The sequence below is a fragment of the Mesitornis unicolor genome, unplaced genomic scaffold, assembly GCF_000695765.1.
Source record: "Mesitornis unicolor isolate BGI_N332 unplaced genomic scaffold, ASM69576v1 scaffold40773, whole genome shotgun sequence".
NCBI classification, from domain to species: domain Eukaryota; kingdom Metazoa; phylum Chordata; class Aves; order Mesitornithiformes; family Mesitornithidae; genus Mesitornis; species Mesitornis unicolor.
Genome location: NW_010173455.1, coordinates 20428 through 35530, shown reverse-complemented (window position 1 = coordinate 35530; position 15103 = coordinate 20428). Strand labels below are relative to the sequence as shown.

At 50.4% G+C, this 15103-nt stretch overlaps 1 protein-coding gene across 1 annotated transcript in view; it reads right to left on the bottom strand.

Moving 5' to 3' along the window:
- Window positions 1–74: 74 nt before the first annotated feature.
- Window positions 75–15103, bottom strand: part of PBX3 (pre-B-cell leukemia homeobox 3) — a gene marked incomplete at its 5' end in the record, with an annotated part of 19399 nt that continues 4370 nt past the window's right edge. The window contains 6 exons of the mRNA XM_010180736.1: window positions 75–1618; window positions 4419–4508; window positions 5313–5425; window positions 6691–6856; window positions 12314–12449; window positions 14393–14583. Coding sequence (XP_010179038.1) covers window positions 1526–1618; window positions 4419–4508; window positions 5313–5425; window positions 6691–6856; window positions 12314–12449; window positions 14393–14583 — 789 coding nt within the window. The remainder of the gene's footprint in view (window positions 1619–4418; window positions 4509–5312; window positions 5426–6690; window positions 6857–12313; window positions 12450–14392; window positions 14584–15103) is intronic.

Below are 15103 nucleotides of genomic sequence, written 5' to 3'. Positions count from 1 at the left end.
AGAGCCCAGCTCCCCAGTGCGCGCTGCCGGGGGCCGCCTCCTCACCTGGGTCAAGAAACTGCGTCACCGTTTGGTCATGAAAGCAAAAAGTTTATTCATGTTTGAAACTACATATAACTACCACGAGGAAGACTTTTCAATCCAGGGTGTAATCCAGTTAGAAAGTAACACGAAACGGTTTAATACATTAGAATCACTGCCACAAATTATTTTCATGACTCAATCAGTTTCAGAATCGCATACAATACAAAAGAGAGAAAGAAAGGGCCCCCTGTTACACAGAGGGGAATATACAGTACTGAATACTGAAGTCTGTATGCATTACAATTAGTTGTTGGTTTTTGTGTGGATTAGTAACAAGATGAAGAACATTCAAAATGCTTCTCAGTATTTACAACAGTTTCACTGTTCTGTGTTAAACCTAAACCCCCATGTTTCCACTTCCGCTGCTTTAAAAGTTGCCAACGCAACCCTGATTCTTTTAAAAGATTACAATGTACATTACATTTCATGGGGAAACAAAGAGTTAATTACAAGATGCAAAAAGATAAGAAAGAGACAAACTACAGCGTGAGTATCGTTCAGAGGTAGTAAGTGAGCACTCTAAGCTACAGAACATGTTGAAAGTCTATTGGTTCATATGAGTTCGCATGAGGTAATAAAGCTGTGTTTGATTGGTGAGATGTATAAATACTCTTTTGCTACACTATGTACAACACTCCACGTGACAGTGCTTTTCTCCTTTGCCGTTTCCTTGGTGGTTTGCTGCCAAGAGGAGGTAGCGGGTCCTGGCAGGCGGTGCAGCACCCAGCTCGTACTGTAAAACCCCGGCCTGGGCCTTCGCCGAGAGCAGCGGCGTCCCCTGCCACGACCTGCGGCCGGCGCTGAAACAGAGGAGACGCGGGGTCCGGGTACTTTTAGCAAGAAAAGATGCTCCTGGTTTCCAATCCAATTTGTAAGACAACAGATCACAACAAAAATGTGACAAATAAGGATTCTTAAACACAACCACTGTTAACCGAAGTAACCGAACAGCTCTTTTTATTCCAACTCTATAAGAGATATGAAAAGATTAAACACAATCAAAGTCTGCAACTCATTTCGCCTTTCCAAGGAAATATGCGCGACGTTAAATTTAGGTGAGGTGTTTCTTTGTGTCTGCTCTTGCTATTGAGGTTAAGCTCGTCCTGTACTTTTACCCTTAAGGCCAAGTAATTGGCAACTGTTAGACCAACATCATTAAAACTGCTGATAATAAATTATGATAAAATAGTTACAGGGCTATCAACAATGCTAAATCTTGGCCTAATTGGATAAAGTGCTTTTTCAACATTGTGTGTTTTAAGTATAAATACAAATGATTATGATACCTTTAAAAAACAGATTTACCAAGTTTTCTAATAAGACAAGGTTTTACAGTAAAGCTGTAGGTGGTTGGCTACAAAAAACTCTTTCCTTTTTCTCCTGCGACTCTGAATGCGCTAATCAAGGCATCTCAGCTCGGGGAAAAAGTGTTGCTAGGAGATTAGTTAGAGGTATCAGAGTGCACACTTCCCGGCCCTTCTGTAGGGGAAGTCACAGAAGATGGAGTAGTTGCGTCCTGCCAGCCTCCATTAGCCTGAAAAGGGAAAAACAATTCAATTGATACCATTACACTTATTAATTACACCGTACGCACAAAGTGCCAGGCCGGCAAGCACAGCGTTTGGGAGGAGATGCTCTGGGAAGGAGATTTTCCTGCACTCTCTCTGGCTGCCGAATTCGCGAGGGGAAGCAGCAGGCGCCAGGGCAGGGATGTTGAACGCTCCCCTGTAACACCCAGCCTTCAGCGACCTGGGGACCCAGATGCCGTTTAGCCAGATGTTAGCTGCAATTAGGGACTTCTGCAAAGACCATCCGTGCTTTAATGAAGAACAGCCCTTTAGCCGACACTTCAGCGTTGTCCCCTGAGAAGGAGTCTGGGGCCGCGGCGTTTAACCCCCTCGCCTCCCCACAGCGAACAGCAGAGCTGCTCCACCCTGGCCCCCCGCAAACGCGATCCGGGGCGCGTAGATGCAGGGCTGCGAGGCGGAAAGGGGCTACTCGGGTCGTTTTCCAATTATCTCTAAACACAGCCCCTGTTCCGGACACCGCTCCGTGTCTCCGCACGCCGCCGGCCCTCGCCGCGTCAGCCCTGCGTCGGCAAGAGCAGCGCTCGGGAACAAATTTGCCTTATGTCTCGGCCGATGGAGGCAATTGCTGGAATCAACGTCTGATCACATTTCTGCTGTGGCAGACAGCTTGTCGCTACATATTTTGATGTCAGTCACGAAGAGGGAGGCGCGGGGCTCGTGAGTTGGGGGACGCTGAGTGGAAGTGACGGGGAGGCCTCTCATCGCCGCCCGCCAGAGCCACCCGGCCCCGCGCTCCCGGCGCCCCCGGCCTTGGCAGCCGCTTCCCGGCAGGGAAAGGTTGGCCTATGCTAATGGGTGTGCGGTGCCTGCCGTGCCCACGCCATCAGCGGCCGGGCTTGGCGCTGGGGGACACCGCGCTCTGCCGGGAGGAAGGGGCAGGGGACAGCCATGGCCGCGTGTGGCACCTCCCGGCCCTCGCCCCTCGGACCCCCGAACCCTGGCTAGGTTTTACATTAAAACCCATTCATCTGTCACGATGAAATTAAATGCGTTATGGCTCCAACAGAGGAGAAAGAAGCCCCAGCAATTATCTATCTTCTTTGCAGATGAAAACCAGCAAACAGGCGCTCTGATCCTGACCAGTTCACAGCTTTGGGTCTGGCTGCTCTTAAGCAAAACTAACAGCAACACCAACCTGCAATCACATCAAGGCTGAAACCTCACCACCCGCTTTAAAATACTCCACTGCTCAGACACTGGCTGAAATCGTACAAAATCCTGCTCCAAATGCAGAGGCATTGCCGCTTTTTCAGTTTTTAAAGATATGAGAATCTACTTAGAGAAAGAAAAACTCTTGTGCAGATACGAGTCTAAAGATATTCCATCTGAAGTAAACATCATTCCTCTTTTATCCGAATTTATAAACAACAAATGTACAATATTTTTACTCAGCTTGGCAGCTGGAGGAGAGGTTGTCAGCAAGCATTCTTTTTTTCAAATAAATTAATCCTTACTCTGGTGGTTTGAGATTATGCACTGTATTATACAACAGCGCCTTATCAGGCCTCATCAGTGAAGATGGAATTCATGTCTGTAAAATGCTGCAGGCAATCACAGTTTCATATTTTATCATGTTGATAAGGATATCGCAAATTCTCTGAAGCATTTCAAAACACTTAAATGAAAAAGGAGAAATGCAACTAAAAGGCTTTTTATATGGTTTGTTGTGGGTTATTATGAGTTATTTATAAACCCAAAAAGAAAGATTTGACATTTCAAATGTAAAAGATTTCAGTATTTAATGGTACTTTTTTCCCTTTACAATTGAACATCCTCAATCACATTTTAAATCATTAATATTTACTCTCATGGCAAGTGGAAGCCCAAAAAGGGGGAAAAGCCTCTCATCCCCGTGGCTGCAGCATCTCCCGCTGGGTCTCCCTGTTTCCCCACACCCTCCCTCTGCAGGTCCCCTACGTCGCTCAGCATCCGCACCCCATCCACAGCAGGCCCCGAAACACGGGCGGCCCCTGAGATGGGGGAGGGGCGGGTCGCCAGACAGAGAATCCTCTGCAGCGATTTTAGAGTCCAGGAACATGAAGGAGAAAAAATCACAGTCACCTCTCGAGCAAACACGAACCGCTAATTGTTGAAGGAGGGACAGGATCTGCTGCAGAGGCCTTGCTGCCGCGGGTGGTGCTCAATGGCCATCTCTGCTGACCCGTCCTGGCGCCTTGCGTGCAGGCTGCGGGTCCGAGCGGCCAGGGCCAGGCGCTGCCACGTCCCGTCACGTACAGCCCGAGCGGGGACGTTCAGCTCCTACTGCCATCACACCTATCATCCCTCAATCTACTAGCACCTGCTTGCCAGACTCACTGCTCTCTCCCACTTGGAGTAAGAAGGCCAAAAGTACTCCTCAAACACAGGAAAAATGGGCACCCTTGAAATGGCTCAAAGAGCATCAACAGCGCAGCGCGGGCATCTGGTCAGTAACGAACACCAGCGCAGCATTATCTGACCAGCACTGGGTGAAGAACAAGAGCCTTCTCTCCAGGGCTATCACTTTTTAACTCATACAGCTCAGAAATACAACAATTCAATCGTGTACAGCCACAGCTCTAGGAATTTCTCTTTTCTTATGTTATTAAGACTCATAGGTGTACCTAGGGGTATTCTGCAGTTCATCCCCAAAGATGCGATAGTCAAAAAAGCTACTGCAAGAGTAATTAATACATGTATTAATGACTGCATTTACCTGACACCGCACTTATGGCTCTCCAAACTACTGCTCCCCTGGGTACTCACATTTAAATTATGTGGACTGTACAGCGAATTTCCTCCCAAGCCATCATTGTATCCTCCCGTCTGATTGATAACATGACGCAGGGTATCCACCTTAAAGTAAGGGGAAACAAAATTCATCATTCCGCATCTATTAAAACATCATCACTTACAATAGGCAACATTTTGAATTATGGGAGCCAAAAGGGTTTAGCATCTTCTATGAGAGGCAGATTTATCAATCAAGAGTGACTGGCAGAATTTCAACCAATCCTTGCATGTTAAAGCCCATACATCTTGCTTCTCACACCAGCCACACAACAACTCCTCACAGCAGTGTGTCCTGTCGGTCCTTCTTAAGTGTCTGCAGCAAAGTGCTGTGCAGATTTATACATCTGTGTGTGCTTGCACATATGGGAAGAGATTATGGCGTACAAACTGCATAGAAACATGGAGTGAGTCCTGTCTGCAAGGACTGGCAAAGTGACTGAGAATGAGGTGTGTTTTAACAGCTCGGTTAGATGTGTTCTGATGTTTAAATCAATCAATAAATTAAAGTTTGTCAAATAATGAAAGAAAGATGTTTAAAAAAAAAAAGAAAAAAAGAAAAGGAAAAAGGAAAGGAAATTCACTGGATTTACAGTGTCCATGGAAGTCAGACGCACCCAATCCCATTCCATGAGCTCAAGCCAGAGCCGAATGCATTCACAAAGCTTAAAGTTTCAATCAGAAAAAAATCACTTTCCTTTATATTTGTGAAATTCAATGCTGGGGTAAGAATAGGTCACATTCAGAAATATGCAGCCTCCACTCTGCAGCGAGGCACAGACCGTTCATTCAATAGAGCCAGAGTAAGGGGGAATTTTGAGCCCAAACCCTGCCCTGCTAGAAAGGCCCTGACTGGGGCATTTCTCCTACCTGTGACTGCACATTGGCTCCGACTTGGGACCCCTGGTAAGAATCCCCATTCAGACTCTGCATGTTCATGAACATGTCCCCAGAATTTGGGAGGTTAAAAGAACCAGAAGAACCTGGAAAGGAAAGAGTTAGGTACTGAATAACAGAGAGCTGCAAATGCACAACCCCAGAGCCCTGGGGCAGGGGGAGGAGAAGAGACAGAGGAGGAGGAGGAGGAGGAGGAGGAGGAGGAAAGTCAACGCAGGGAAAGCTGCGGTCAGGCGCAGGGCGAGCTCGGCCATCGCCCCCCCACCCCCACGGCCCAGGGGCTGCTGCCAGCTCCGGCCACCGGCCTGGACAGCCTGGGAGCCTGGGTCAGCGCGGCCCTCGGGCAGAGCAGCTCCACAACAACAGGTACAACGGGTACTACAACAGGTTTTTGTGCTGAGCGCTTTCCTCCGTGGATCACTTCATCGTGAGGTGCTGTCACCAAACCCTTGGAGAAAAACTCACGTGGAGTCTGTGCTTAATGTCTCCTTCAACAGGAAATGGCTGGCAATTTCTTATTAGCTGATCTATTACCGTCACAGGAGGAACCTTTTCCTTGCTTTCTTTTGCCTTAAGTTATTGGGGTTTTTTCCCCATGGATCTTTATACCCTTTAAAAGTTGTCTACAACTCAGTCGCAGCAAAGCCTCGCTGTAAATAGTGTCAAACACATCTGTGCTTTGTGGAACTTTACCTCTGGAGCCCCAAAAAGTGACTTCCTCTTTACTCACTCCCCCTACTAATTTAATGCTTACGTTTGCAAATTGGCAACAACACACCAGCGAGGCAATTTTCAAATACTGCAGAGGAACACGTGGCAGAGCAACTCCAAATTAAAAGCTGCATCCTTAGATTTCTATATATAATATCAACTCCCTTTCAAGCAACCCAGAGCTTAAATTCTAATGAGCAGGTGCTAAAATATTCCTCTATTTTGTTCTTATCTTGACAATAATGTAACAGTTCTACAGAAACAGACTTGGAGCTGCGTCTCGTCTCATCTTACGTTATTTTCATTGAATAAGCTTAAAATATCTACAGCAACAAAGGAGCTGCCAGGAGACCGCACCAGGCAGACGTTACCGCTGCGGGAATTACAGGGCCCCGCTCTGCTCCCCTGTCAGTCTGTGGGGGCTTCAGCACCGAAGCTGCTGGGACCACCTGAGGCAGTGCCCAGCCCCTGCAGTGGCCCAGCCTGGAGGTCCATGGGCTCGGTTCCACTCCCTGGGCCGCGATGGGTCTGTGCGGGAGCCGCGTCCTTCGCAGCCCAACCAAGCCCCCTAGGGCGCCACAGAGGGTCTTCTGCCACAGGCTGCCCTTGGGGGGCTCCAGCGCACGTGCCAGGTACGTACCAGAGTTTGGTGTGGTGGGGGAGTTGGTCTGGTTGTTCTGGACGGCCGCGGCCACGGCGTGCGCTGCGGTCACAGCCGTCTTGGCCGCGTAGAGGTTGGCTTCTTCCTGGAACTTCCCAATGTTCTTCTTGTACCTGATTCTCTTGTTGCCAAACCAGTTGGACACCTGCAGGGGAGAGGCGGGGAGGTGAAGGACATAGGGTGCTTGACTCAGCACAGCACGATCCCTTCCATCTGTCACGCTGGGTCCAGCAAATACATGTACCCAGCCCCCAACCCGTGTCTGCTGGGTGCTCCCATTAATGAAGCGGTAATCAAGGATCAGTTAAACACTGCTGAGGATACGAGTGTGACCTGGCTCTGCACTAGTGCACGAGGAGTGACTCTTTGAACACACACCCTGGAGCTTGCTGTAGTGTTTAGTACAGCATTGTCTCCTGCCACTGCGAGCCATTTGTCAACAAGATCAGTGCAAGACCCCGAAAGCTGCTCAAGGGGAACCAAGGTGCGGCTGAGCGAGGGTGCGCAGGCAGTGAGAGCAATTGTTCTTTATTTTTGGGCTGGAACAACCTTGGCAGCCCACACATAGACTTGTGTTTGGTCAGCTGAAAATGAAAGGAATCATATACATCAATAATGGCTGAAAAGTCACTTTGTCATCTCCCTTTGAAGATACTGTGCTGGGGCCAAGGTGGCTCGCGGGGCACTGACTACTGACCCACACAGGGGTCATGGCTGGAGCCACTCAGGGAAGTTCACACCATCCCTCTCAGTGCCTTTGTGTAACTCCAGCCGCTGTAACAGCTCCTGAACTACAAACCTAGTTTGTACCACAGACAACAGCCACGGCTGCCGAGACAACAGCGCTTCTGCAGCAACGCAGAGGTGAAGGGGAGGGGAGCAGTGACAACACAGGCTGGGACCACCCAGTGCAGGGTGAGACAGGGCGGGGGTCCCACGGCTGCACCCCACCGCGAGCTGCAGCTCTGCAGCACCTCGCATACCCCCATGCTCCACCACAGCACCCAGTGAGGCACCACCCCACAGTGCCCAGCGAGGCACCCGCTGCAGGCAGGAGACAAATCCTGCTGTATTTTCTGTAGCATGGCTTTTGTTTAAACACAATTAATGCAAAGCCTCGAGCTTTTAACGGCAGTACAAAAGGTACCTTATAGATCCTGTTCCCCAGATAATACTCCACCATATTCTATATATTGCACTTAATATTACCTTGTCAGTCACAGAAGCAATAATACATTAATGAAACCTAGCAAATAATTATTGTGGACAATCAGATTATGCTTTATTAACAGTTTCATAATTGAGGAATCTCTGTACATCACCCGTATTGTCCACGGATGTGCACAAGACCCCTCTGTTTATGCACGCCCCTGGACCAATCAAACAACAGCCATCACTAATAAAGGTTTATTTAATTCTCACAGTAAAATTTTAATATCACCAGCAGCCTGGGGAAGCCTCAACGAGTGGATTTGCTTGACATCAGATCGTTTCCATTCTGCTAGTCCCAATACTTCTTAATCTTTAATATCAAGGCAATTAAAATTAATGGCCACTCATCCAGAGCCACTGTGGGCAGTGTTTCCTTGACATCAATTGTTTGATGGGATTACCTAGAGGTTAAACTAACAAGCAGGGTTTAATTGGAAGCAATGAGAGGAGCAGCGATCGTACGTTATGTTTAACCCGCACACCACGTCTAAATGAACACCCAGCAATGTTCAACCATTTCGGAGAAGAAAGTGCGTGCCCCGTGCACCGGCAGAGCGTGGCGCCCGGGGGTCCTGAGAAACCACAGCATCGCCCTGGGGTGACGCAGCCCCCTGGTCCCAGGACCTTGGCTCTGCCACCGACCCCACCAGCGCGGGGCTGTGGCACAGCGAGCCGTGGCCCAGGGATACAGGGCTCACCCTAAAAATGGAAGTTGTCTCCATCACGAGCAGCTTCACAATGCATTTGTCATTAAAACAAACCATCTCTTCACGTTAAAGAAAAAACCAACAATGAACATCTTTTGCCTCCTGATCATTGAAGGCCAATTAATTAATTTGGCTTAATTGGATATTGCATTTCAAACAATACTGTTGCACTTATTTATCACGTTAATTGCAACGTTAAATAAAAAGACAATAAATTATTACTGAAATCATCATGATGCCTACTGTGGCATTTGGGACGGGGCCGGCCTGCCTCGCGCCTCCGCGCTGGCCGAGTTCACGGGTAAATCAGCACTCGTCCTGCGAACGATGCAGCCGACACGGGAGCATTGCTGCTGGGATCAGAGAGCCACATGCTCATGGACCTTGGAAACTGCTCCACTGCTCCCAAGTGTTTGTAGCACAGTTTATGTTCAAACGGTGCAAAATGGAAAATTTCGAACATCAATGTGGTACAGTTACGATACATGACCTGAAGTTAAGAATTTTACCTCTAGAAACTACTTAGTCAAGCTTGCATCTTTCCTTTCCTGGCTTCCCATAGGAAGTCAGGGCTGAGAGCCTGCACATCCACAGCCCTCCCTGTCCATTGCTGATGAAACACACAGACCAGACCCAGACGCAGCAGAGGTGTTCAAAACCAGCCTCTGCATGCTTGCTTTAAAAGAGAGTTAAATACATTCTCTTGTCAAGCACATCCTTCTTTTGTTTGAAGAGTGAAAAATGTTATTGCTGCAGTGCACCGACGCGCTCTCAGCAATGGCTGTGCCCTCTCCACAGCCCATGCGATAGACTGATCGCTGCTCACGACACCCTCAGAGCGGCTCATCTGCACAAGGATCAACCATCAGCCTGCAGCCCTGGCACAGGAGCACAGATGATGCACTTTATCTCCCTCCAACACGTGCTGATCGCATAGCTCTAAATTACAGCTGCCGATGGTCTCCGTTAAGGACATTGTTTTCCCTAGAATTACCTTTTCCGTACTCTTAAAAATGAAATTGTGTGAGGTGTTCATCTTAATAAATAGTTTGTCTTTATGCTTTTCTTGAAAAACCTTCTCTACATATTATTTTAAACACCGATATCAAAACCAAAACCATTTATCTCCTATCTGCAACTATATGATTCTGGGAGACAATTTTCTTCGCAGCTTGGCAAAGTGCTATGGCAGCAAGATTTCCAGTGAGCTGCTTCATCTGGGAGGGGGATGACCCAAACCAATCACTAATTAAGTGTTTAAGGGAGAAAATGTTCAGCCTTGAATCTGCCCCCAGCACTCACAGGGCACTGACAGTACCAGAAACCCCTCGGATCGCCATTAGGAGAGGCTATCGAGGAGGCCTGGCTCAGCCAGAAAAGGACAAAGCCTCTTCAGCAAACACGAACCACAGCCTCCAGCAGTTCGGAAGGCCACCCGTTAACGTTATTTTTCTTTCTTTTCCATTTTCCAGCTCTTCGCACCTCCAGGTCAATGGGGCACAGTGCCGGACGGGGCAATGGCCGCAGGACTCCTGCTCTGGGCTGCAAACACGGCGCTGCGGGGTTTCCACCACAGCCCAGCACAGGTGCGGCACAGTCACTCGCTCAGATTCCACCGCTCGTCCCATGCAGTGCTACCCTGTTTCAAGTGACTGCTCAATGCACCCCCATTTCAGGATTGCATCCTCCGACTGCTGCTGCCAGCCCTGGAGCAGTAAGCGCCGGGCCCCGTTAGAGTGCTTGCTCAGAGCTTTTCTCCTAGATGGCCTCAAAAACACATAGGTTTTTTGGTACAGAGAAAGGCAACTCCAGCCCAGTGTGACCTAGTAAATACCAACTAACCCTGCAGTCCTGCCGTGTGGCCTTTGGAAAGGGGAGATGAGGATATCCACAGCATTCCCATTTTCTCTTGGTGACAGCAGATCTGTCAGGAAGTTAAGCAGGCAGCTGATGACGGGCACCCCCTCTCGCACGTATGCGCTCCTCTCCCATCAGATGATGCATTGCCCTGTGCTCAGGCATTCCCATCATCCGGAGCTTTTCCTGGCCATTTATAACTTCTCACCAAACCTGCACCTCCGGCAGTGCCCAGGCTGGGGCCAGCGCTGGCCCTGCTCGGGGCTGCACAACATCATCCCAAAACCCGGGGTACCACACGCAGTGCACAGAGGACGCAGTGCAGCTACCCCCACCACCTGCCCAGACTTCCTAATGGACCCAAGGAACAACTAGCTCATGCTCGTGCCAACTGTTAAAGAGACAAACCTATATGCATGTCACAGGCTCACTGCTGCTGCTACACTTGCAGACCATCTTCCTGCCTTTTATTTCACTCTACAACATATACATTAAGTCTTATCAAGCAACCAATTAAGAAAGAAATCAGATCTATTAGCACTAAAGCAATCAGTTATGGCTTCTCAAATGCTCTCTTTCATTTCCCTCAGTCACTTCAGCCTTATCTAGATCCAGCTTTTATCTGTCCACCCCGCGGGATCATAACTCCTCCTCTGCCAGGCACAACTCACCACCCCTGGGTGTGCAGAAAGCACCTCCTCAGCAAGGCTGTCCTGCTCTCTGCCTCTCCCAATTACATTTTACCTGCAGAGCTTTAGAGCCTTTGGTTTCTCCAAGCTGCTGTCGATGGCATTGCCCCTCCTCACGGTACAGCAGATTTTCAGACAGTGCTTACTGGAAGGATTCCTATAAACCACCTCATGCCAAGAGGACTGAACCCAGCAGGGCTGCAGCCTGAGGTGGCTGGGTACTCATGTGCTCTCAGGCTGTTTGGTGGGTTCCAGGTATCCAAAGTCAATCAGGTAATATCAAATTTGGGGGAGCTGGGCAGCCTTTCATTGGAAAGTCTTCAATAAAGTGCCTGAATTTTTCATGCATTCAAGGGAGACCTATAAAGTAAATCTCAACTCAGGTCTTAATTATAAAGCTAAAGGTTGCATCGCTAATAATGCCAATACTGCAGCCTGCAGTCATTAATAGTTAACACATTCGCCGCAGGCGTTGTTCCTCTAAAGGACCTGAAATATTGATAAGCGGAGCTGATGGAGCTGGGAGGAGACGGCACACGGCCCTCACAACGGGAAAGTGGCTGGAGAGCTTGGGAACTGCTGGAGCTTCCCCTGCCACCCAAGGGCAGCCTTTCCCCAGCTGCATGTGATGGATTTGCAGTGGGAATAACTTGGTTTTCTATCAGATGTACAGGCCAGAAGAAACACAAAGTGCTGGTTTGCTTTTCAAGCTCTCTGGTGAAGGAGAGCTTGATGGAGCAGCACCGTCAGCCTGAGCAGCACTGTGAGGCACCAGGGCAGAGCCGGGATTGTCCCCTGGCCTGCACAGAAAGCAGCCGCAGCCAAGTGCCCGTTTCTGACCGGGGAGATGCTGCTTTTCCTGCAGTAGCTTCACAGCAACAACTGTTATGTGTGATAAAAGAAGCAAATCTGCCCAATGCATTTGTGCTACAGAGAAATCACTCATGTCACCTCAGCACTTCCAGAGGCTGAATTTCTGGCTGGCTTAGAAAAACAGCTTCAAGCAATCAAAGGAATTCTGATCTATAGAGATAGATTATATGTTTGTCAATAAACAGGCCTTCCCCTGAAATAACGGTAAGGTGGAACGAGTTCATAACAGACAGCATGCCAGGACCCGCTCCCAGCACCACTCACCTGCGATACCGTGATGCTGCATTTCTTTGCCAGCTCTTCTTTGGCTTCTTCACTGGGGTAGGGGTTACTGAGGTGGGAGTAAAAATACTCGTTCAAGATTTCTGTGGCTTGTTTACTGAAGTTACGCCTTTTCCGTCTGAAATGAGACAAGAAAACCACAGCTGTTCTTCCAGATGCAGAGGGGACTGCGGCAGGGTCAGCTGGGGTGGAAGCGACCCTCGATTCACACGTCCATGCAACGCAGCAGCACCTCCACAGTGTCCCCATCCCCTCAGGACAGTCCTCCCGTGGGACTCTGGGCACTGTGCATTGAGGCCGCAGGCTGCAATGCCCACGTCTGGGCCTGTGGGACTGGGGCTCTGCCTTCAGCCTCACACTCCTGCACGGGGATTGACCCCACGGGCGCACAGGCCATGTCGTGTGCTTGTGCTGGGGCAGAAAACGCGATGAAGTGAAGGGCGAGACAGGGCGCTGAGCGGGGCAGCAAAACCACAGCCCCTCCAATCCCAGTGCACAGCTCCAACCTCTCTGCTGTTAATTCACTCCCTGCAGACACCGCCTAACGAAGCTCCCCGTTGCTGGGTCAGCTGTGGCTCCTGAACAGGTGTCCAGGTGAGCCCCACGGAAAGGCCAGGGCGGGCTCCCTGCCGTGTCCTTACACAGCACCCACTTTGCTAATTGGCTTTCGGGGCTTTGCGAGGGAGACCCATCTGTGCGCCCTCCTGCCCAGGGCTCAGGGGGTCAGGCACCTGCACCATATGGGATGGGTATGGAGGCGCGCAGCCTTGCCCTCTTGCTGGAAAGCAAAGCCTTTCCTGCACACACGCTCCTTCCCGCCAGCCGACACCGCTGCTCTCCTTCTCCCCAGAAGATCCTCTGGAAAGCAGCGGTTAAACATTTCCTTCAGAGCTCCTTTCCCTCAGGGCTGGTTGCAATCAAACTGTGGCGCCCCAGGCCAGCAGGCAGCAAGCGCAATCCCCAGCGCTCTCTTCCAGCAGTATCACGATGCTGCTAACTACGCTGTATCCTGGAGCAGACAGGCTCTCTCCCTAGAGCTATGTTTATCTCATTACTGTGCTTCCGCTCATTTTGCCTTATTTACCTTCCTCCTTTTTAAAGAAATCACTTTAAAATGTGCATCTGCAAGCTTTACCTTTTGCAGTTACTGGAGCTCTCCATAGACATTTCCTCCAACTGTTTGTAATTACCCTAATTTGCCACACCTGCCAGTGACCTCCTTGTTAATAAAATTATTTTGCTCTTGTTTAGCTCCTCACAGCTTTCAGGTGTGAAGCATGAGGAAGCTGCAGGCTCTGCGTGGTGCCTGCCGCTCCGCCGGGCTCTGCCAGCTGCCAGGGTCCTGCTCTGCTGAGGGAACCGGGTGAAAGGGATTGGGGATTGACCTCCCCCCTTACTGGGGCTTCCAAATAAATCTCGCTGTGCCTGTACACCCCCTCTGAAACCTGTCTGCATGCTTCCCTGCAGCCTGCAGAGAGCAGAGCCCGCTTTGAAGGCCAAATGGGTGTCAAGGGACACAGGTGCTAGCTGCCAGCAGTTCGGAGGCGCTGCCTTCTCCGTGGCCAGGCCAGGTGACAGCGCAGAGGGGCCGGCAGATCCGGCTTTCGGGAGCATCGTCCCCCTCCTCACTCCAGGCACACGCAGCTGCTCACTCTGCGCCCGCTGCATCCCTGGGCACATCCCTGCAGGGAACTCAGCTCTTCCAGCGTGGGGCCAGGGTTTACCAAGCTGGGCTTAGGCTGCAAGACATCGGCACCAGCAGCCGTTTCAATAACTGCCGGGGTGACAGAACAGCCCTCTGCACAGATCCTGTGCATCTCTCGCACGAGCAGGGTGAACAAGCAAGCACCAGGTAAACAAGCCCAGGCTTTGCACTAAAACATGCAGAAAAAACGTGGCTGTTCATGAAAGCTCTGTGAAGGAAACCCTCGTCCACAGCTGGGTGCAGCACTGGGACTCTGGCTGCTTGCTGGGCAGAGCAGCCTCTCCCAGTGCATCCCTGGGCTGCCCAGAAACTCCCCTCCACCCTGAGAAAGCCAGGGGTACTCGCCTCTGCCTTACCTGGCATCGAGGAACCTTGATCTCAAAATCATGACTGCTTCACAGGTACTCTGTTTGAGCTGCATCTGGATGGAGCTGAACTTTCGATGGATGATGCCCACCATCCTTTCAATCTCCTTGGGAGAAATGGGACGTGTCCGACTCTGTTCTCGGAGAAGGTTCATCACATGTGTGGTAAATTCATTACATGCCTGCGGAGGAGGGAGAGGCTCAGAAACTGTTTTGTGCCGTCCTACAAGGACACAAACTCAGACCTGGCTGTTGTGGGGAGGCACACACTTACCCCTTCCCATGTTCCCACACCCTGGCCAGCCCATGGTAGGGACAGGACAGGGTCCGTGTGTGCCATGGCTGCGGTGGGGAGAGGACGGGGTCTGTGTGTGCCATGGCTGCAGTGGGGACAGAACGAGGTCTGTGTGTGCCATGGCTGTGGCAGTAGGTGGGCGTTAGGGCGCACCCACATCGCTCAGCAGCCAAGTGAGCAAAACCTGGGGAGGGCCTGTCCTGCAGCCCCATACCCCAGCAGGGATAACCCCGAGGGTCTCTAGGCTTTTCTGAGACACCGCACGTGTCCCCTTCCAGGGTGGCTTTTCAGCCATCAGTTATCGGTCCCTGACCATGCAGGTGAACGGACACCACGACATCAACTCCTCCAGGCAGCATCACCAACAGCTGCTGCCCAATCTGAGCCTCCACGTGCCCAGGCAACCG